A 21,414-nucleotide genomic window follows, 5' to 3' on the forward strand; every position below is an offset into this window, starting at 1 on the left:
TGTCAATCTCAAACCTAGTTCTCTTACCAGTAATAGATTCTGATCAGCGCTGAGGGCCAGAGGAGAAATGAAGCCACAAAGGCTAGAATAGGGATGGCTAAAGTCCCTCCAGCAATGACAAACATATTCAGTATATGAAGATCCATCTTGTCTCTTCAAGGCTTGGTTTCACCTGTAGAAGTTAAAAAATAAATTGGTACATTTTAAAACATTTTTCAAAGAATCATCTGATAAGTTTTTGCAGGATTCATGAATCAGTTAATTAAAGAGGCACAACAGTCCTAAGGGGACATGGAAGAAGGTAGGAGCCTAATGGGGTTTGATCTAGGGTATAGACTTGAGAATCAGTGTGGTACAAGGGAAAGGGTGCAGTATATGGAGTCAAAAGACAAGAGTTCAAATGACCCTGTGTCACCTTGGGCAAGTCCCTTCCCTGAATCTAAGTTTCCTTAGCTGAAAAAATTAGGGGAGGAATAGATAATAGAGAACCTTCTTCTCTAGGCAGCAGTAAAGAGGAGTGATTATAAGGGAGATGGCCCAGTAAGTTATCAGGCAGTCACTATAATATTCGTTCTGGCTTAATTATTTTTCTTTGTACAAAGAGAAGATGTGTTTTTGTTTGCCTGTTGGGTAGGAGGTACAAAAGTACACGTGAGTCTATGTTCCTTTTAACAGGTAATTCCTTGAACATCATACACATTAACAGCAATAGTGTGAGATGATCCACTAGGGCAGACGCAGCTCCTCTAAGACGGTCCTGAGAGACTTGTTATGGACGATGCGTCTACATTCAGAGAAAAAGATTCTAGGGTCTGATTATAGAGCAAAGCAGACTATGGTCACTTTTCACAATTTCTTTTATGTTTTTTTCTTTCTTTCCCATTTCCCCCCCTCTTTTCACAACATGACTAATAAGGAAATTCATTAAACACAATGGCAAATGAACGACCTTTATCAGATTCTTACCTGCCATAGGGAGGGGGTATGGAAGGGAGGGTCATAGAAAAATATGGAACACATAAACTTGCAAAAGAATGAATATAGAAAACTACTCATTGGAAAAAAATAAATAAATCAATTTAAAAACAGGTAGTTCCCGAGGAAGTCATGGTAGGGTGGATGAAGAAGAATCCTTCAGTCATGAAGATATCCTTGACACAATTAACTGTTACGACTCTAGATAAATCACTTCATCTTTCCATGCTGTAGAAAATCCTCTAAAACTATGCATTGCCATGAGGTATAGGGAAATATTTTATTTTATTGTTCAGAAAACTAGTTATGAAAATTGTTTGAACCTAGCCTCATGTGGCTAGAAACTGGCTGGTCTCAAAGACTAGCTGCCTATTCTACTATAGGCAAAACTTAAAAAATCTCACCCAGATCTTGGGTTTTAGGTTTCCCAAATTTAGAATGTTAAAATTTAAAATGCTAACATCTCAATCACTCTTAATTGGAATCTTTCTACTTACTGTTAGATGTCTCCCTAGACCTATCCTGGGAACTGCCCTTTCTACACAATAGCTTGACCGTTCTGTGTGTAAAGGTCTCCTTGGAAACCCTATAATGTAAGCCTCTCAGAGACTGAGGAGGGAGCCTTCTTCCTGCTCTCCTCTACCAAATCACCAAATAAATTTCTTTTTCAAACTATTTCAGATTTGGGGGTTTGTTCTCCTGACTTGGTATCAGAAGGTCCTAATTTTCACTGGTGGAGGGAGTGTCCTCATCCAGGAGTTTCCCCATATCATTGGTTTAATCTCTACGCAACCCTACTGTATATTAGGTGCTGACAAAGGATATAAATGTTTGAGCAATTAAGGACAATTTGTTAAGCATTTCCTATGTACCAGGCTAGGTGCTATGGATAAAAAAAATCAAAAATGAAATAGTCCCTGCTCTCAAGATGCTTACTTTCTGCTGGAAGGAGATAAAAGGGACATATTCAAATATACATAGAAGTCATACATCAAACCTTCAACAAATATTTTTTGACAACCACAATGCTAAGCACCAGATATAAGATAGACAGAAACAGTCTCTACCCTCAAGGAGTTTACCCTGTATTGGCAAAACTTAAATGGTTTGGGAAGGAAGGGTACTGTCACATGGGGGCGGGGGAATCAGGAGACTTTCATGTAGAAAGAACTTCCATTTTATCATCATTTTGGTGCTTTCTGATTTTCTTTTTTAGTAGACAGCACTTATTTTTTCCTTCCCTTCTAAAATAAATGTTCTTAACTAGGTGGTCCACAGAACCTCGGGGTGTCCATGGATAGGTTTCAGGGGGACTGTGAACTTAGATGAGAAAGAGTGGCATCTTTATTTTCAGGAATCTGCAATTGAAATTTATTTAGCGTTTCTGTCAGTTATCTTAAAACATGATTCTGAGGAGTCCCTGGGCTTCATCAGACTCTAGAGGAGGATCATGACACACAAAAAGGGGAAGACTCTCCCCATCCCACCGAGCCACCTTGGCTCCAAAGCCTGGCCCAGACACCATCTTCCCTATCCAATCCACTTCCAGTCCTCCATTTGGAATCTTTCCGACTTGGCAGCTCATGTGACATTTTCTCCTGTTACCCTTTGACAAAAGTGCCTTTTTTGTACTTGCCATGTATTCACATGTCTTATAATTAGTTATATTTGTTTAGAGACAGAATGATATAATAGAGCTTGGAGTCAGAGAAGACCTTGATTCTAACTGTATTAGACAATGAAGTGGCACATTGGCTAGAGCACTGGGCCTCAGATGAATTCAATGCTCTCTCAGACACTTATTCACTGTGTGACCCTGGACAAGTCCTATAACCTGTCTCCTTCACTTTTCCCAAATGTAAAATGGGAATAATAACAGAATCTAATTCCCAATGTTATATTAAATGAGATAATATCTGTAGAGTACTTAGCACAGAGTTGATGTTTTTTCTCTTCTCTCTGATACTTTTTTAGCTGGGTAGATTTATTTTGCTTAAGTGTGACTTTTTCTTCCCCCCAAAGCAGTGGGTTAATGATTTGCCCAAGGTCACACAGTTAGGGAATTAAGTGTCTGAGACTGGATCTGAACTCAGACCTTCCTGACTCCAGGGTGGATTGCTCTCTCCCACTGTACCACCTAGCTGCCCATAATTTTCTTCAGTTACAAAGCATGATTCTAATGCACAAGGGGAGGGTGATCTATTAAGATAAGAAGAGTGTTCTTGGAAACTGACAATTTTTTTCAATTTATTTTATTTTTTCCCCAATTATAGGCAAAGGTAATTTTCAACATTCATCCATTTGTCAGTTTATGAGTTTCATGTTTTGTTTTAACACCCTACCTTCCCTTGTCTCTACCCCTGGCAGTAAAGGTCATACATATACCATCATGTTTACCACATTTCTATATAAACATGATGTGAAAAAATGAACATCGTATGCTTTGCTCTGCATTCAGACTCCATAGTTTGTTTGTTTGTGGATGTCATTTTCTGTAACAGGTCTCTCATGGTTGGACTGACAATTTTTTAAAAATATCAATAAAATATGTTTTATGAGCTCTTTCCATCACATCAACTGCCTCTTGAGAGTTGCTGAGTTTTCCTAAGATGCTAAGCATAAATATTGTTTGCCAATCACATATGCAAGAAAACAATCACTGGCAAGAAAATGAGGCCTATCTATCTTGTGCCAATCAAATAATCAAGCTTAGGAAAACTATGACTAAGTATGGCTAAGCTAAAAAAAGGAGGGGTAATAGTTCAACTCAATTTTTTATTGCAAGGCAATGGGGCTAAGTGACTTGCCCAAGGTCACACTGCTAGGTAATTATGAAGTGTCTGAGACTGGATTTGAACTCGGGTTCTCCTGATTCCTGGGCTGGTGCTCTATCCACTTCTCCATCTAGCTGCCCCTCAACTCACTTTTGATGATTAATAGCAAGGTTACAAATTGAGTCTTGCTAGGTATGTTGTAGAGTGGAATAGGGCTATAGAAAGAAAATAATCAGGAAGACCTGAGTTCAGATTTTGCTGGATGACATATTTCAGCCTCAATTTGCTTATCTATAAAAAAGATGAAATTGAACTCAACCTCTAAAGTCTCTTAGAGGCCATCCAGTCCAGACCCCTCATTTTATAGAGGAAGAAGTGACTTGCTGGGGTCAACAAAACCAGTGGTCTTCCCAAGCAGTAGCCCACATACGTACCAGCTGTGTGGCCTGAGGCATGCACAACTGGGTTGCCCATCCGTTAACTGGAGATAACAACATCTACCTTGTGGGGTTGCTGTGAGGATCAAACAATGAATGTGCATATTTTGCAAATGGTGAAGCTCTGTGTAAATATCAGGTATTATTTTTTCTTTAAAAATAGATTTTTTTCTATCTTTTGTCTTCACATCATTGGCATTTCTACCTTTATTTCTCGCCTTCCATGTCCCAGAAAGCCATTCCTCATGAGAAAGAATTTTAAAAAGAGAAAAAATACAGCAAAACTAATCTACATAATTAAAAGGCTATTATTGTTCAGCCAGATTATGGGAATAATGGGGCACTTATTGTTTGGGGGGGGGAAACCCTTGGCTTTGGACTCAGAGAACCTGAGTTGAACTCTGACTTTTTTCTATTAGTACATGTGTAACTCTGGACAAGGGGCAGCTAGATGGCCCAATGTATAGAATGTCGGGCCTGAAGTCAAGAAGTCACTTACTAGCTATGAGACCCTGGGTAAGTCATTTCACCCTGTTTGTCTCAGTTTCCTCTTTTGTCAAATGAGCTGGAAAAGGAAATGGCAAACCATGCCAGTGTCTTTGCCAAGAAAACCCCAAATGTGATCACAAACCATAACAACAAAAGAAACCGTGGGCAAGTCATTAGATTTCTCTAAACCTCAGTTTGTAAAATATGAGAACTGGACTTCAAGACTTTTCAGTTCCACATTTAGGATCCACATTGATTCTAATTTTACTTCATCAGAACATCATTTAACATCACAATGTCTAGGTAACTGACTTTCTCATTTTTAATAGTCAAAATAACATCCTCTTGGACATTTTTACACTAAAATAGGATGGTGTGCTTCATGTAGGTGGGCTAGCTGCTCCCTTCCTCTTTGGATCTTTGGGTGTGCCCCACCTCAACAAGGCTGACAAGATTCCCTGGGCTTTTTTCTTACTTTCACTTTTTATGGCAGAGGGTTAGGGGGAGAAATTTCTTGCCAGAACAGTAAACAAGCCTGTTCCTTGGAGAGCTCCAAAGACTTCTGCAACTAGGAAAATCAGCAGAATTTTCAAGAGGATCCAAGAGTTGGATTCTGGGCCCTTTGTAGCAAGTTTGAGGAGCCAAGAGTCAAACTCCTTTTATTGTTTGTTTCCTGATAAGAATTAAGAGTCCAGCTTGGCTTGGAAGGGAACAGACAAACTAACGCTTTTCCAAGAAATAGCAGGGAAGAGGGCCAAGAAGATTCATATTCAGATTCTCAGGATCCCAAAGATCATTCTAAAATAGGAGTCACACAAAATACATTCTAGCCCAAGGTGGAAGAACACTGCCTTCTCCTTGAAGACTCTGTCCAATTCTTGGGAGTGTCACTGGGGAGTCTTTGCCCAGACTTGGAAGGAGCACAAGATTGTTACTTAATAAGGGGAGTTGCCCTGATCTATTTATTCTCAAGGGTGATAATTGAGGTCCTTGTACTTTGGCTGGTTCCAGGTTGGAGCCCCCACCCATTGTCTTGGTCACAGCAGCATCAGGGTCCCTCCTAGGTTCTGCTATCCTGTAATACATTATTGCTTTGGTCCCCTTCATTTTAGAATTCCATTTTCCCTTTAGCATCCAGGAGGGAAGGAGATAGCAAGTGGTCTCTCCACTGAGCCGCCAAGCTGCCCCTGAAGCAGCATCTAGCTCAACTCATTCATTTAGAAGCCATCTAGCTCAATTCCTTCATTTTACAGATGAGGAAACTGAGACAGAGTGGTGAAATGATGCCCATGGTCACATAGTTAGCAATCAGAAGAACCAAAATTTGGACACAGGTCCTTACCTTAGACTCTGATCTAGCATTCCTGCTACTGTGTCATGCTGTCTCTCAAGGATGATATTTGAAAGGGTGAAGAAGAGGGTAAGCATATAGGATATTCCATCATCCCATCTCCATCCCTTTGCACCATTCTCCATGTCTAAAACATACCCCCTTCTCACTCCCACCTCTCAGAGGCCCTGGTGAAGGGGATAGCTAGGTGGTGAAATGGATAGAGTCAGGAGGACCTGAGTTCAAATCCAACTTCAGACCCTCGATACCAGCTTCGGCAAATCACTTAACCTCATTGCCTCACAAAAAAATAAACAAATTTAAAAAAAAAGAAACTCTAGTTAAGAATTTTCCCCAAGTCTTTGAAGCTCAGCATTTGACAATCTACCACACTTTCTCAGTTCAAAGACCCACCAAAAAAGAGCGTTAGAATTTTTTACACTTGGATACTATTCTTCCACAAGCTTTCCACATTGTTACTCCTCTAGAGTGGCTCTGGGTGGGTTGCTACTTAAGTGTCAAAAATGATAAACTATAGAAATAGGCTGGAGAGGCTGTGGGGAGGCAGGCACAATAATAAAGTGGTGGTAGAACTTAAGTTGGTAGAACTCTTTTGGAAAAAGTAATTTGGGATTACTGAAAAAGAGTCACTAAAATGTTTGTGTTTTTTTGGCTACTCATTGCAGAGTATATGTCACAAGAAAGTCCAGGATAGAAAGGATGTGTGCCTTTATAAGAAGTGGGTCAAAGGGTACATAGTAGCCCTTTTTGGATTAGTAAATACACTGATTAGGAAGTGTTTGAATAAATCAGGATACATAAGAAATACTGAATGCGGGGCAGCTAGGTGGCACAGTGGATAAAGCACTGGCCTTGGAGTCAGGAGGACCTGGGTTCAAATCCGGTCTCACACTTAATAATTACCTAGCTGTGTGGCCTTGGGCAAGCCACTTAACCCCCATTTACCTTGCAAAAAAAAGAAAGAAAGAAATACTGAATATGAGGAGTTCAGAGAAACATAGGAAGATTTCATAGGAAACTTAGGAAGAGTCAAGCACACAGGATCAGGAGCACTACAGAAAAGATGACTAGACTGATGTGACCGCCTCAAACACAACTAAATTCTAATTAATTGCAATGACAACCAATTAAAACCTGGAGAACAGGTTAGGAAACTCATAATCCAGGCAAAATGGAATACACTATTTGTATGCATGACCTTAGTTGAGCAAATCCCTTAACTTGCCTGGACTTCAGTTTTCCTTATTTTTTTCTCCGAGTATTCTTCCATTTCTAAGTACAGAATCTATGTTGGGCTCCCTCTTGCTAGGAGGTAATAACAGCCATAATAATGTTTTGTTTTATATATTTATGTATGTTATCTGAGTACATATGTATATTTATAAATGCCAACTATATATGTATAGTTAGCATTTATAAATTGCTTTATGATTTGCAGAGTGTTTCATATGGGTTTGCCTAATTCAGTCCTGACAACAACCCTAGGAGGTGGGTGCTATTATTATTTTTATTTTAGAGGGGAAGAAACTTTGGCAGAGAGGGGTTAAGTGACTGGTCCAAGGTCATACAGCTAATAAATGTCTGAAGCCAGATCAGCTCTTCCTGACTTCAAGGCTAGCATTCTGCCTCCTGAGTCACTTGGATACCACAGCATAAAAAGCTTGAGGCAATCCAATGTAGTCAATCAATCCATTAGTTTCCCTTCTCTTTTACGGTTATGTAAAAATAAAAGACAAAGACATAAAACAAAATGTTTGAAGAAATTCATGCTTGTGTTTTCCTTTTCTTCATTTTCAGTCTCAAACACTAACAAATGGGTCTTTTGATCCCCAGGATCTCACAAGGCCAGCCAAATTGAACACCTTAACACCTCTGGCTCTGCCAGTAAAAACAATAAACAAAGCCTGGTCAAGATGTCACAACATGTGCAAGCAATGTTCTCTTTGTAGTTCTGGATGGTCCCCTCACAGTTTAACTAGGTTGGAGTTTCTTTTTTTGTTTGTTTTTTGTTTTCTTTTGCAAGGCAATGGGATTAAGTGGCTTGCCCAAGGCCACACAGTTAGGTAATTAAGTGTCTGAGACCAGATTTGAACTCTGGTACTCCTGACTCCAGGGCTGATGCTCTATCCACTGTGCCACCTAACTGCCCCAGGTTGTGAATTTCTTAATAGTCTCATCTTCTTGTGTTTCTTCCAGAAAGTAACTTGTTTTTTTGGATCCAGTCCATCAATGTTCTTCCTCATCCCACAGGGCCAATCTGTTGCTAAAGCTTCCTGCTTGTACATTCACTTTATATTGCCTCTCTCTCTCCTTCTCTCCACCCAAGAAGCTACCACCTACTTCTAGTCCTCATCACCTCTTCCCTAGATTCTTGTTTTGTTTTGATATTTTTAGGGTTTTTTTTTTTTTTGCAGGGCAACAGGGTTAAATAGCTGGCCCAAGGCCACACAGCTAGGTCATTATTAAGTGTCTGAGGCCGGATTTGCACTCAGGTCCTCCTGACTCCAGGGCCGGTGCTCTATCCACTGCACCACCTAGCCGCCCCTTCCCTAGATTCTTGTTAATTGTTTCTTAAATGCAAAACTGATCATCCCTTTTGGCCCAGCAACACCAATACTAGGCCTATATTCAGAAGAGATCATAAAAAATGGGACAAGTCACACACGTTCCAGATATTTGTTGCAGTTCTTTTGCTAGAGCCAAAGACTTGGAACTTGAGGGGATGCCCATCAGTTGCAGAGTGACTGAACAAGTTCTAGTATATGGATGTTATGGGGTGCCAGGGTTCTAGAAGAGTTAACGGGGGCAGAAGCACGAGGACACAACAACACTGTGAATGGATCAACATGAGCTCCAGCTCCTCTCCGGATGCAGAGCTCCAGGACAGCCCTTGAGACCTGTTAGGGACAGTGCTATCCACATCTAGACAAGGAAAAAGAAAACAAAGCCTCAAAAAACCACGGAATCTGAATGAACAGGACGGGTTTTTTTCATTTCTCTTTTGTTTTGCCTTCCTCTGCCAGGGTTTTTCTTTCCTCCTAACTCCTCATACATAAGATGGCTAAGATGTCAACATGTTAAACACAAAAGACTGTTCACTGCTGAGGGGAGGGGGCGGCAGGGCAGAAATGGTCCGATTTCTAAATATGCAGGCGGATGACTGTGGCAAAACTTTGATACCGTGTAATTGGAAAAATAAGCTATCCCAGAGAAATGAGTTTCTCGATTGTTCTCCCTACCTCAAGCCTCAACCTCCTCCAGTCCTCTTCACACTCTGCTGCCAAAAGACTGTTTCCTGCTCAAGCATCTGGCCATGTAAGCCCCTGCCAGCCCCTGGCCCTGTCTCCCTCCGGCAGCCTCTAGCCTCCCACACAAAGTCCGGCTTAGTCCGCGGTCTCTCTGCACCCTCGGGGCTCTAACTGGACAGTCGTGGCCGCTCTCCCTCTGTCCCTCGGACCGGTCCTCCCTTGTGCAGCTCGTGCCGCTGGCCTGGCCCCCGCCCGGGCAGCCGCCGTTGGCCCTTCTACATCGCGTCCTCGTCCTCTGAGCTCCAGGCAGACGCGGGTTCTAGGGGGCACCTCCAGCACCGGCCCTGCTGGCCGGAGCCCCCGCGGGGCGCCGGGGGGCTGCAGCGGCATCAGCCTGAGGCCCGCCCAGCCACCACCTGCCGGCCTGCGGCCCGGGCACTGCCAGCTCGCTGCCCGCCCAGCCACCACCTGCCGGCCTGCGGCCCGGGCACTGCCAGCTCGCTGCCCACCCAGCCACCACCTGCCGGCCTGCGGCCCGGGCACTGCCAGCTCGCTGCCCACCCAGCCACCACCTGCCGGCCTGCGGCCCGGGCACTGCCAGCTCGCTGCCCGCCCGTCACCCCGCCCCCCCACTAGCCAGCGCCCGGCCCGGCCGGTTTCGGGGTGCAGCCGGCCCTCCGGGGCCGGGCCGGCGGCAGGTGCCGCGCGGGCCCCCGGGCAGGCGGGTCACGGTCCGCTCCGCGCGGCCCCCCGGGGGCACCGGCTCGGGGCCCGCGCTGAAGCTCCTCCGGGAGGCTCCGGGCCGAGCCCGCGGGCCCTGGGTTCGAGTGCCGCTCGTGGGGGGCTGGGATCGAGCCTGAGCCCCGGCGCCGTGACCCCGGGAGGCTCCGGGTGACCTTGGCCGTGGCCGTGGCCGCCCCGCCGAGGGAGGGGCTGCGGGGGACCCCGGGGGGATGGGGGGCTCTGGCCGAGCCCGCGCCGAAGCCCCCCGCCCCCAGGGCATCCCCGAGGCGCCTCCGGCCTCAGACCCGGCCCCCCCCGCCTCCGGCCGGCGCGGGGGGCTGAGACGGGGGGGACCCCCACCCCCCGCCCCGGCCCCCCCGGGCCCCCGGCCCCCGGGCCCCGCTCACCGCTCGCGCCGCCCCCGCTCCCCGCGCTCCCGCCGCAGCGCCCGCCGCACCTTAAAGGCGCCGGAGGCCGGGACTCGGCCCTCCGACACAAACTGGGCCGCGGCCCCGCCCCTGCCGCCCGGCCCCGCCCCGCGCCCGCCCGGACTCCGCCCAGACTCCGCCCCTGTCTCCCCGGCCCCGCCCCGAGGCCGCCCCGACTCCGCCCCCGGCCCCGCCCCGGCCGCCCCGGCCCCGCCCCGACTCCGCCCTCGGCCCCGCCCCCGGCCGGGCAGGTGCCCCCGAGGGGGGCCGAGGACCGCACTGAGGCCCCCGGGGAAAGAGAAGGGGGGGCCCCGCGGGGAGACGCCCCGGGAGGAGCAGCCGCGGCCCGGCGGGGGCCGGAGACGGGGGCCCCCCGGTCCCCCACCCCCGGGCCCCGGCCCCCGCGCCCCCTCCTCCTCCCCAGCCCCCGGCCCCACCCGGCCCCGGCCCCGGCCCCGGCCCCGGCCCCGGCCCCGGCCCCGGCCCCGGGCAGTACGCGAGAGGATGCTCTGGGGGTGCTCGGGCCGTGGGGCCCGGGACCGGGCGGTGACCGGCGCCTGCGCCTTGCCCCGCGCCCCGCGCGCTCTCTCTCTCTCTCTCTCTCTCTCTCTCTCTCTGTCTGTCTGTCTCTCTCTCTCTCTCCCTCTCCTACTCTCTCTCTCCTACTCTCTCTCTCTCTCTGTCTCTCTCTCTGTCTCTCTCTCTCTCTCTCTCTCTCTCTCTCTCTCTCTCTCTCTCTCTCTCTCTGTCTCTGTCTCCCTCTCGTCTCTCTCTCTATCTTTCTGTCTCTGTCTGTCTCTCTCTCTCTGTCTCTCCCTCTCTCGTCTCTCTCTCGTCTCTCTTTCTGTCTCTCTCTCTCTCTCTCCCTCTCGTCCCTCCCTCTCTCGTCTCTCTCTCTCTCTCTGTCTCTCCCTCTCTCGTCTCTCTCTCTCTCTCTCTCTCTCTCTCTCTCTCTCTCTCTCTGTCTCTCTCTCTCTGTCTCTCTGTCTCTGTCTCTCTCTCTGTCTCTGTCTCCCTCTCGTCTCTCTCTCTATCTTTCTGTCTCTGTCTGTCTGTCTGTCTGTCTGTCTCTCTCTCTCTCTCTCTCTCTCTTTACTCTTGCAAGGCAGTGGGGTTAAAGGACTTGCCCAGGGTCACACAGCATCAACCATCTGAGGCCGGATTTGAACTCAGTCCTCCTGACGCCCGGGCCGCCCCTTGCATATTCTCTTATGAGGGAAGCTGCAGGGCAGAGTGGTTCGAGTCGGACCTAGAGTCAATGGGACCCCGAGTCCAGTTCTGCCACGATGTTTACAAACACTGGCGTTCTAGTCCTTTCTACGGTGCTTGATCCGGAATGGGCACCTAATGGACATCTATTGATTAATTACCGGCTTGTGTGACTCTTGGCGAGTCATTTACTGGCGTCAGCACCACTTTCTTCATCTGTAAAATGGGGAAGAAACCCACCTCGTAGGACTGTGGTGAGATTCAGTGGGAATTCTCCTTGTCAAATGCTTTGCAAAACTGCAAGTCCAATCTAATCATCAGCATCACGCCTCTGTCCTCTGGCGCCCGAGTTTTCCCCCACGACAACATTTCTCAGAGTTCCAGACGTTCCAGACAGCACCTCAGCCTCTAGCAATTCCAGGACTTCAGTAACGCCTCCTTGGCTATCGAAGGGGGGCTCTCTAAATAATCCGGGCTTGGAAACATTGGGGAGGGGGAGCCTTGTATTTCTCTGCCACTACTCCCGTGTTGAAAAATGGAAAGATTAGCTTTCCGGGCTACACTGGGCTTTACAAGGAGCCCGTATCCTGGAGGTCAGGGCCTAGAGCTGTTCAGAACTACATGTTCTCCCTGCCTGCGCCTATAGCATTTTCCACTCACACACACAAAGCAAACTAAACCAATTCAGCATCCACAGTCATTTGTATTGGTTCCACTTCACAGTCATGACAGGGGGAGGTTTGAATTAGCCCTGTTATTGCAAAGAAGAATATATAGAAAAGAGAACTAAAAGCACTTTCCTAGGGTCATTTAATGATTCAGGCTGGGACTGGGGTAACCATAGCTTATTATGAATGCTAACCCTTGGGCAAAATAAGACTGGATTCTTGGCTAGTCTATAGAGAAAACCCACACTGGAATTCCTACATTTCCAATAGCAACTTCAAATGTTCAAGTGGGAACAGCTGCTTCATTATTAGCTTATGCGTTTCAACATGATGCTGAAGTGGAGAGTTTTGAAATGATAAGATGCTGAGATATAAATCAAGAAATTCCATTAGTCATCTGACTTGTTTATGCTAATCTAACTCTTCAGTGGGTCTGAATGCTCATGAGTATGAAGATTTCCTCCAATGATGACAATCAGGATCCATACACACCTGTCTATCTCATGTGACTCAGATGAATAGATAGATGATTAGAGATGATAAAGGAGAGAGAGAAAGAATAGATGAAGTATTTTTTTTTTGGCAAGGCAGTGGGGTTAAGTGACTTGCCCAAGGCCACAGAGCTAGGTAATTATGAAGTGTCTCAGGTCAGATTTGAACTCTGGTCCTCCTGACTCCAGGGCCAGTGCTCTATCCACTGTACCACCTAGCTGCCCCAATGAAGCATTTCTTAAATGCTTACTATGTTCCAGAAAGACTGTCCTTCGTTAATGCACTGTTGGTGGAGTTGTGAACTAATCCAGCCATTCTGGAGAACAATCTGGAACTATGCCCAAAGAGCAATAAAACCAATCATACCCTTTGACCCTAGATCTATTTCCAGAAGAAATGATAAAAAAAAAATGGGAAAAGTCTCACATGCTCCAAAATATTTGTAACAGCAAAGTTTTGTAGTTGTAAAGAATTGGAAATCAAGGGAATATCCATCAATTGGGAGATGGCTGAACAAGTTATGATATATGAATGTTATGGAGTACCATTGTTCTGTAAGAAACTGTGAATGGTTGACCTCTAGAGAAGTAAGGAAATAATTACAGAAACTGCTGCTGAGCAAAGGGAGCAGAACCAAGAGAACACTGTACACATTAACAACATGGTAAGTTGATCAGCTATGATGGATGCAGCTCCCCTCAGCAGTTCAGAAATCTAGGACACCCTTGGGAGACCTATGAGGGACCATGCCATCCACACTCAGAGCAAAAAGAAAAAACACAAAAACTACAGAATCTGAACACTATGTTCACTTTTTTAAAAAAAAATTCCCTTATGTTTTTCCTTCCTCTCCCATGGTTTTCTTTCTTTTCCCTTCATCCTAACTCCTTGTACAAAAAAAGACTAATATGTAAACATACAAAACACAAATGAATATGTAACAACATTTACTAGTCTTTTCACGTTGAGGGGAGGAAGGTGAGAAAGGAGGGTGGAAGAAAATTGTATAACATAAATATCACAAAGTGGATGAATGTTGAAAAGCTTTCACAGCACGTAACTGGAAAAATAAAATATCAATTAAAAAAAGAAAGGCTGTCCTTACTCTCAAGAAACTTACATTCTAAAGCAGGAAATGCTATATACAGGGAAGCTAGAAAGACAGAGAAGATGGCATGGTTTGAGATGACTGGAAGAAGAGACCAGATTGAGGCAACATAAGACAAAAGCTCACCTAACAGCTATACATCTCAGGAGCAAAGTTCAAAGTTTCATTGGAGAGGAGTTAGTGATAATAGATTGCAGAGAGCATGATATAGAATGTCCAAGTCCACTCATGTGCTAGTGGGTCTTCCCTGGTTTTGGGGACCTCTTAAGGATACCAATGGAATCCATGGACTGACCACGTCAGTCACCTTTCATTCTTTACCATCTTACTGGTTTTTCCATTTATTTTTTACAATTGTGTTTATATGCCTTAAGGGATAAGACTGATCACTCCCATACTCAACAAGCTTGACTGGCTCCCTCATTCCCCTGGGAATAAATAGAAACTATCTTTGGCTTTTAAGAATCTTCACAACCCCATTGCATCCAGTTTTTCCAGTCTTATTAGACATTACTCCCTCTCATCAAGGCCCTTTCTCATTTTCAACATTCCTCTTGCTGTCTCCATTTCTTTACTATGTCCCACACTTGGAATGCCCCCTTCTCCCTCCTCCACCCACCTCTCAGATGACTTGGCTTCCTTCAAGACTGGGCTCAAGTACAACCTTCTACATGAAGTCTTCCCTGATTTCCCCCTGCTACACCTTCCTCAAAATTGATTTGTATTTGTCTTATATATCTTGTCTTTCTTACATATGTACAATGTCTCTTGAGAGAGGGTAAGCTCACTGAAGACATGGACTGCTTTGCTTTAGTCTCTGTAGCTCCAGTGTCCAGCTATTGCCAAGATTGTTACAAATAGGGATGATTTGGGGGGAGGCCTGCTGTTAAGCCAAAGACCATTGGTCAAAATAAGATTGGAAGTCATGTGGACTAAAGCATCAGGACCAGATATGGAGCTGGAAATATCTCAGGCTGCATTCAACCTAGAATTTATTACTAGGAGATGCTAATCCCTCTGCTCTGCTCCATCTCACAAAGAGCCAGAGGACTGAGTTCCATTCTGGAAATCAAAGTTTCAAAGGACATTGATTAAATTCAGAGCATCCTGATGAGGACAACCAAAGATGGCGAAAGGGCCTTGAGGTTAGTTATATCATATACTTAAGAGAGGGTCAAGCTTGGAGAAGAGGAGACTTTGTAAGGGGTTCACAAGAACCAACTTTGAATATTTGAAGGATTGTTATGTGAAATAATGGTTAGATGAGTTTTGTTTGGCTCCAGAGGGAAGATCCAGGAGCAAAGGGCAGAAGTTGCAAAGAGCAAGATCTAAGCTTGGTATCAGGAAAAACTCAATATGTCCCAATGTGAAAAGGGAGGTAGTGAGCTTCCCATCCCTAGAGGTCATAAAAACAAAAAAGGTTGAATAATGATTTGGTCGGTCAGCTGGGTCCAGCATTCCCTTTCCTGGACCATCTAGCATAAAAGGATAAAAGACAGGAAGTCTCAGCTTCTGGACTCCCATATTATCCATAAACCACTTAATTGATCAAGTTGGTGATTTTATTTATGTAAGTTATGACAGGGTAAAGAAATGTGATGCACACAAACCGGAAGTCAAATTTTACTCACCATTCTTAGGCAACAATACTGTCATCTTTTGGGGGAGATAAAACTCTTGCATAGAGATGACTCATTGGCTAAGTCAACAACTATAAAAAAGGCCCCTCTGAGGTTTCTCAGTGGTGTGAAAGGCCACCCTGACTTCTCAAGGACTTTTTTTTTTTAGTTTTTGCAAGGCAAACAGGGTTAAGTGGCTTGCCCAAGGCCACACAGCTAGGTAATTATTAAGTGTCTGAGACTGGATTTGAACCCAGGGACTCCTGACTCCAAGGCCAGTGCTTTATCCACTGCGCCACCTAGCCGTCCCTCAAGGACTTTTCAAATAGAACCCAAGTTCCAGGAGGTCCTCTTAGGCTGGGAAGGTATTGCTCTGGGTGGGCTGTGTGTCTGTCCTTCAAGGACCTCTATGCTGGGGAGTCTCAGAGGGGCACAAAAAACCTTTTTTTTAAATCCTGGTCCAACAATTCTTGTAAAATTATTCCAGATATTGTCATTTTTATTGAGGGGGCAGGGAGGGGAAGGAGGACCAACAGGAACAAAAGGTCCTTTGAAGGACTGAGGTGCTATATATCACAACCTAAGGTGTCATGGGAGGGGAAAGGGACATCTGGTCTAAGGAGAACAAAAACCATTGGAAAAGGAAAATGATAATAAAAGTGTTCATTAGAATAAAAATACAAATAATGTCCAAAGGCAAGGATACGATTCTACGAGATGGGAGGTTGCAAAATGGTAATTATGAGTATGGAACTGTGAATAAGTCCTAGGTAAGGAGATAAAGCCAAGTCTCGTCTCCCCTCCCCCTTCCCCCACTAAGAGGTTCCTGGAATTTCTTTCTTTTTCATTTGAAAGCCTTCAACATAGAGCTGGGGGAGGGAAGAGAAGGATAGAGGAGTTTTTCATCTGTTTATGTCATACCTCCGAAACCTTAGTTTGGACTCTATGTCAATTAAAAGTCTTTTTATTATCAAACAATAAGCCAGTGGAAAACAATGAGAATGCCTCATTCAGTGTATGCTCTGAATTACCAAGGGAAAATCTCCTCCATCATGAGTTTCTAGAGCCAAACTCATCAAACATCCACCTAACTGGCATTGACCCACCTTGGCTAGTCCCCTATTTTATATACTATTATTTTTTTTCCTTTTTAAAAAAATTTATTTTATTTAAGGCAAGGGGATTAAGTGACTGCCCAAGGTCACACAGGGCCAGGGTTCTTCTATTCACTGTGCCAGCGAGCTGCCCCTCCTGCCTTTGTTTTTGTTTAATATAAATGCATTCACTGTGTATGTTGCTATTTTGTTGATCTCGTGTTTCATCATTTTATGTCACCACATGTCAATTTTATTCTTCATATTTTTGTTTTATAGGACTATCCTATTCAATGATACATACAAACACACACACACAAACACATACACCCCAAGTTGGTTCTCTGAAGGACTGAGGTGCTATATATCACAACCTAAGGTGTCCTGGGAGGGGAAAGGGACATATGGTCTAAGTTAGGAGAACCAAAAACACATTAGAAAAAGGAAATAGCAATAAAAGTGTCCAATAGAACAAAATACAAATAATGTCCAAAGGCAAGTATATGATTCTACGAGATTGGAGGTTGCAAAATGGTAATAACCTCTTCTTCTTGTGGCTGGACCCTCTTTTGAGTTAGTTGTTTCTCATATGCTGTGTATGTCTGTGTGTCTGTGTGTGTGTGTGTCTCTGTGTGTGTCTGTGTGTCTCTGTGTGTCTGTGTGTATGTGTCTGTGTGTGTCTTTGTGTGTCTGTGTGCCTGTGTGTGTGTGTGTATGTGTGTATAATGGTTTGGACAATTTTCTTTATCAATAGAAGTAAATATTTGTTAAAGTCCTAGAGATTCACCTGGCTTATTGGAAAGTTAAAAGACTTGTCCAGAGTCCCAACAGTCAAGATGTGTCAGAATCAAAAACAGACCCTTATCTTTCTCCCTCAGAAGTCACAGCTCTGTCTCATACTGTGCCACCCATCGTGCCATTACATTAATATACTGTCTTTTATTCCATCAAATGAATCCCAACCTCATTCCCCTGCCAGATGCAGCTATTCCTCAGTTGCTAGGCAAACAGATTGTTTCCTCTTTTTCATGCTAACAAAATCATGCAGCTCTGAATGTTTTTGTTCACAAAGGTCCTTTTTTCCTCTTCTTTTAAAGATATAAATGAGAAGCAACACACTGCTTGGCCAGGGAACCAGTTTGAAGAGCCATCCAAGCTCATGTCATTTCTCTGATACATTTTGACTTCATGACCATGGATCAATCCTTTTACCTTTTATCACCTGTAGGCATCTCCCTAAAATGGTAACTTCCAGTGGAGATGCCATTCTGCAATGGTGGAAGGAGTTCCCATACTGAAAACTGTCAAATCCAGACCAAAAAAGGTAATTGAAATAAGATAAAGAGAGGCAGCTTGGTTGCACAGTGGATAGAGCACCGGCCATGGGGTCAGGAGGACCTGGGTTCAAATCCAGCCTCAGACACTTAATAATTACCTAGTTGTGTGGCCTTGGGCAAGTCACTTAACCCCACTGTCTTGCAAAAAAAAAAAAGAAATAAGATAAAGACCTAATCATTCCAATCTATGCCAAAGATAGGATTGGATTTCTGGATCTTGATCTATATTGACAAAATTACCCTCAAATTTACTCTGGTAGACAGACACAAAGTGTGAAAGGTTTTGTCTTTTTTAATTTTAAGTCATTTCAAAGTTGTTAAATACCAATAAACACAACCTTGTCCATATGCAAAGAGTGAGAGAAACAAAAGGTTGTATATGAAACCACAAGTCTAATTTCACACGTTACAGTTTCAAAGCTGTTTAATTGATCTGTGTTTCTTTCTAAGAAAAAGAATACTTCAATGACTCTTTGACTTAGAGGCAGCTTGGTGTTGCAGTGGACAGAAGTGGGTCTAGAGGCAGGAAGACCTGTGTTCAAATCTAGCCTGACCTTGAGGAGGTCACTTAACTTCTGTTTACCTCAGTTTCCTCAACTGTAAAATGACCTAATGTTAGCAACTACTTTTTAGGGTTGTTTTGGGGACTAAAATAAATAATAGACGTAAAGCATATAGCACAGTGCCTGGAACAAGGTAGTAGATGAATCAATGTTAGTTTCCATCTTTCTTTTCATATTGATTTTGTGGCATCACTGTCACCAGCTCCACTAAACTACAAACACAAAAAAAATTCCACAGGGAGGTTGCAGAGCACCAAATGCTGGCTTTGGAGTAATAGGACCTGGGTTTGAATTCTGCTTCTGCTGACATTAGTCATGTTACTTTGGGTTAAGTTACTCCAATGATCTGAGACTAAGAACTCATCTGCAAAAAGAAGGGTTGGATTGGGTGATCTGTCAGGTCCCTCTGAGTTCTAAATAGACAATTTAAGCATTGTATTAGTATGCTAGTCCCTAGACCACTAGGTGGAGACTGTGGAGTCAGGAAGGTCTGAGTTCAAATCCAGCCTCAGACACCTCAGACACCTTAACCCTAACCTAACTGTGTGACCTTGAGCAAAGTCACTTAACCCCATTGCCTTGCAAAAACCAAAAAAAAAAAAATCAGCCTCAGACACTCACTAACTGTGTGATCCTGGGCAAGTCACTTCATCTCTGTGTGCCCCAGTTTCCTCAAGTGCAAAACATAACAATAGTTGGCATTTATGTGTATGAGTATATGCCTGACCTTGGGCAAGTCACTTAACTTCTGTTTACCTCAATTTCCTCAACCGTAAAATGAGAATAATAATAGCACCTACTTTTCAGTGTTGTTGCACAAGTCAGTATATTTATGGATAATGTGCTAAATACTTTATAAATATTATCTAATTTGATCCTCACAGCCCTGGGAGGTACTATTTTCATTCCCATTTTATAGTTGAGGAAACTGAGACAAACAGGTTATACATAGGTTATATCCCCAAGTACAGAAATTCTAAAGCTAGACAGTCCATGAACTTGAGTTTTTTTAAGCATTTTGATCTATGTTGCATTAACATCCTGAACTGCATTTTGGCATCAATAATTTCCTTTCTAAGTCTCTGTGTTTATATTTTTGTTTTTGCAAGGCAGTGGGGTTTAGTGACTTGCCTAAGGTGGCACAGCTAGGTAATCATGAAGTATCTGAGGCTGGATTTGAGCTCAGGTCCTCCTGACTCCAGGGCTGGTGCTCCATCCACTGTGCCACCTAGCTGCCCCTGTGTTATATTTTAATGCATTTGAAAAATATCATTCTGAGAAAGGCTCTACAAGGGATCCATAGCACCAAGAAGGTAAAGCTTAAGCTGTTTTCCTTTTTTTCCCCAATGACTAGCTCAGAATCTTCTGCATGGTGAGTATTATATAAATTGGGGGGGGGGGGGGCATCAAATTGTCATAACATCTAAAAGGGGGGAAAGGGAAGAATCCAGAGCTGAGGCATCGGTACATTTGAAGTTCAGGGCTACAAATCTTCTGGAATGAATTCATAGAGAGATGATCATTAAATGAGCAGATGGATTCATTAATCCGCAAGTCAGACCATCCAACATTTGTTTCCTTTTTCGATAAGGTTTCTGAACTAGCAACTCATGTGCACATCATAAATATAGAAAATGTGGATTTCTACGGAACTTGATAACATCTATTTAGATTGCCTTGTCAGCATGATGCTGAAACTTGGACCAAATGACAGGCAGATGGGGAGCTGGTTAAGCAAGTTTGCCCAAGGAGAGCTTCAATTTGCAATCATCACAACCTTGAAACAGGTAAATGACTTCTCTCCTTGGCCAGATTCTATTCACTATTAGAAAGACCTCAGATGAATAGAGAGGTTTCAGAGGACACACACTTGGGAGGGAGAATTGATATGGGAGGTGGAAGTTTCATTAGGTGATAGTAGTAAGAGATGATGCTAACAATTCTGACAACAAATATTAGTTTATGGGGAGTGAATGAAGATGCCAGAAGGCTTCATGGAAAAAGTAAAAATTGAACTGCTCTTCTAAGAAGAATCACAGAATTTCAGAGTTGGAATCACCTCAGAGGTGATTCAGTTCAGTCGATAAGTGGAAATGAATCCTCACCATAACATCCATGATGAGGGGTCACCCAGTTTCTGCTTGGAGACCTCCACTGAGCAGGGAGAGCCACTTTTTCTTGAGGCAGTTCATTCCATTATTGGACAGATCTAATTATTAGGAAACCTAAGTCTTCCTCCTTGGGGCTTCCATCCATCACTCCTAGTTATGATCTCTGGGGGGGGGGGGGGTCAAAGGGACAGATCGGGTCCATCTTGCATTTGACAATGCGGATCACTATCACTCTTCACCACCCCACCACCTCCATTCCCTCCCCACGGAGAAGACCACATGAGTCTTTTCTTCTCCATGTTAAATAATCTAATATCCTTCAAATAATTCTCATGTGGTATAGGCTCGAGGTACTTCTTTATCTCTCTAGACACTCTTCAATTATTTATCCTAAAATGTGGCACCCAGAACTAAATACAATATATTAGATGGCTTCTGACCAACAAGCTCACTGCTTCCTTACTTTGGAATTTTAAGCCTCTCTCAATGTGAATCAAGATCAAATTAGCTTCTATAGCCAGAGTATCATACACCATATGCAGATATTTCCCAGATTTCTCTTTTGTTTTTGTTTTCTGCAAGGCAAATGGGGTTAAGTGACTTGCCCAAGGTCACACAGCTAGGTAATTATTAAGTATCTGAGACTGGATTTGAATTCAGGTCCTCCTGACTCCACGACTCTATACACCTGCCACCTAGCTGCTTTCTATTTTCCAGATTTCTATCTAACCATGCTTACTCCACCTTGGACTGGAAAAGTTAATTTTTTTGAATTCAAGTTTAAGGCT

At 44.2% G+C, this 21,414-nt stretch overlaps 1 protein-coding gene across 3 annotated transcripts in view; it reads right to left on the bottom strand.

Annotated features, from left to right (window-relative positions):
• ABHD6 (abhydrolase domain containing 6, acylglycerol lipase) overlaps positions 1–10,446 on the bottom strand; it is a 56,669-nt gene extending 46,223 nt beyond the window's left edge. The window contains exons 1-2 of one of the 3 annotated variants that reach the window (XM_074198874.1): positions 10,405–10,446; positions 28–172 (exon numbers count right to left, since the gene is read on the bottom strand). In XM_074198874.1, coding sequence (XP_074054975.1) covers positions 28–146 — 119 coding nt within the window. In that variant the 5' untranslated portion in view covers positions 147–172; positions 10,405–10,446. Of the gene's footprint in view, positions 1–27; positions 9,728–10,404 lie in introns of those variants that run through there. The other 2 variants (XM_074198876.1, XR_012471041.1) reach the window with 2 other exon arrangements.
• Between the last annotated feature and the right edge of the window lie 10,968 nt (positions 10,447–21,414).

Source organism: Macrotis lagotis, chromosome 8 (assembly GCF_037893015.1).
Source record: "Macrotis lagotis isolate mMagLag1 chromosome 8, bilby.v1.9.chrom.fasta, whole genome shotgun sequence".
Lineage (NCBI taxonomy): Eukaryota > Metazoa > Chordata > Mammalia > Peramelemorphia > Peramelidae > Macrotis > Macrotis lagotis.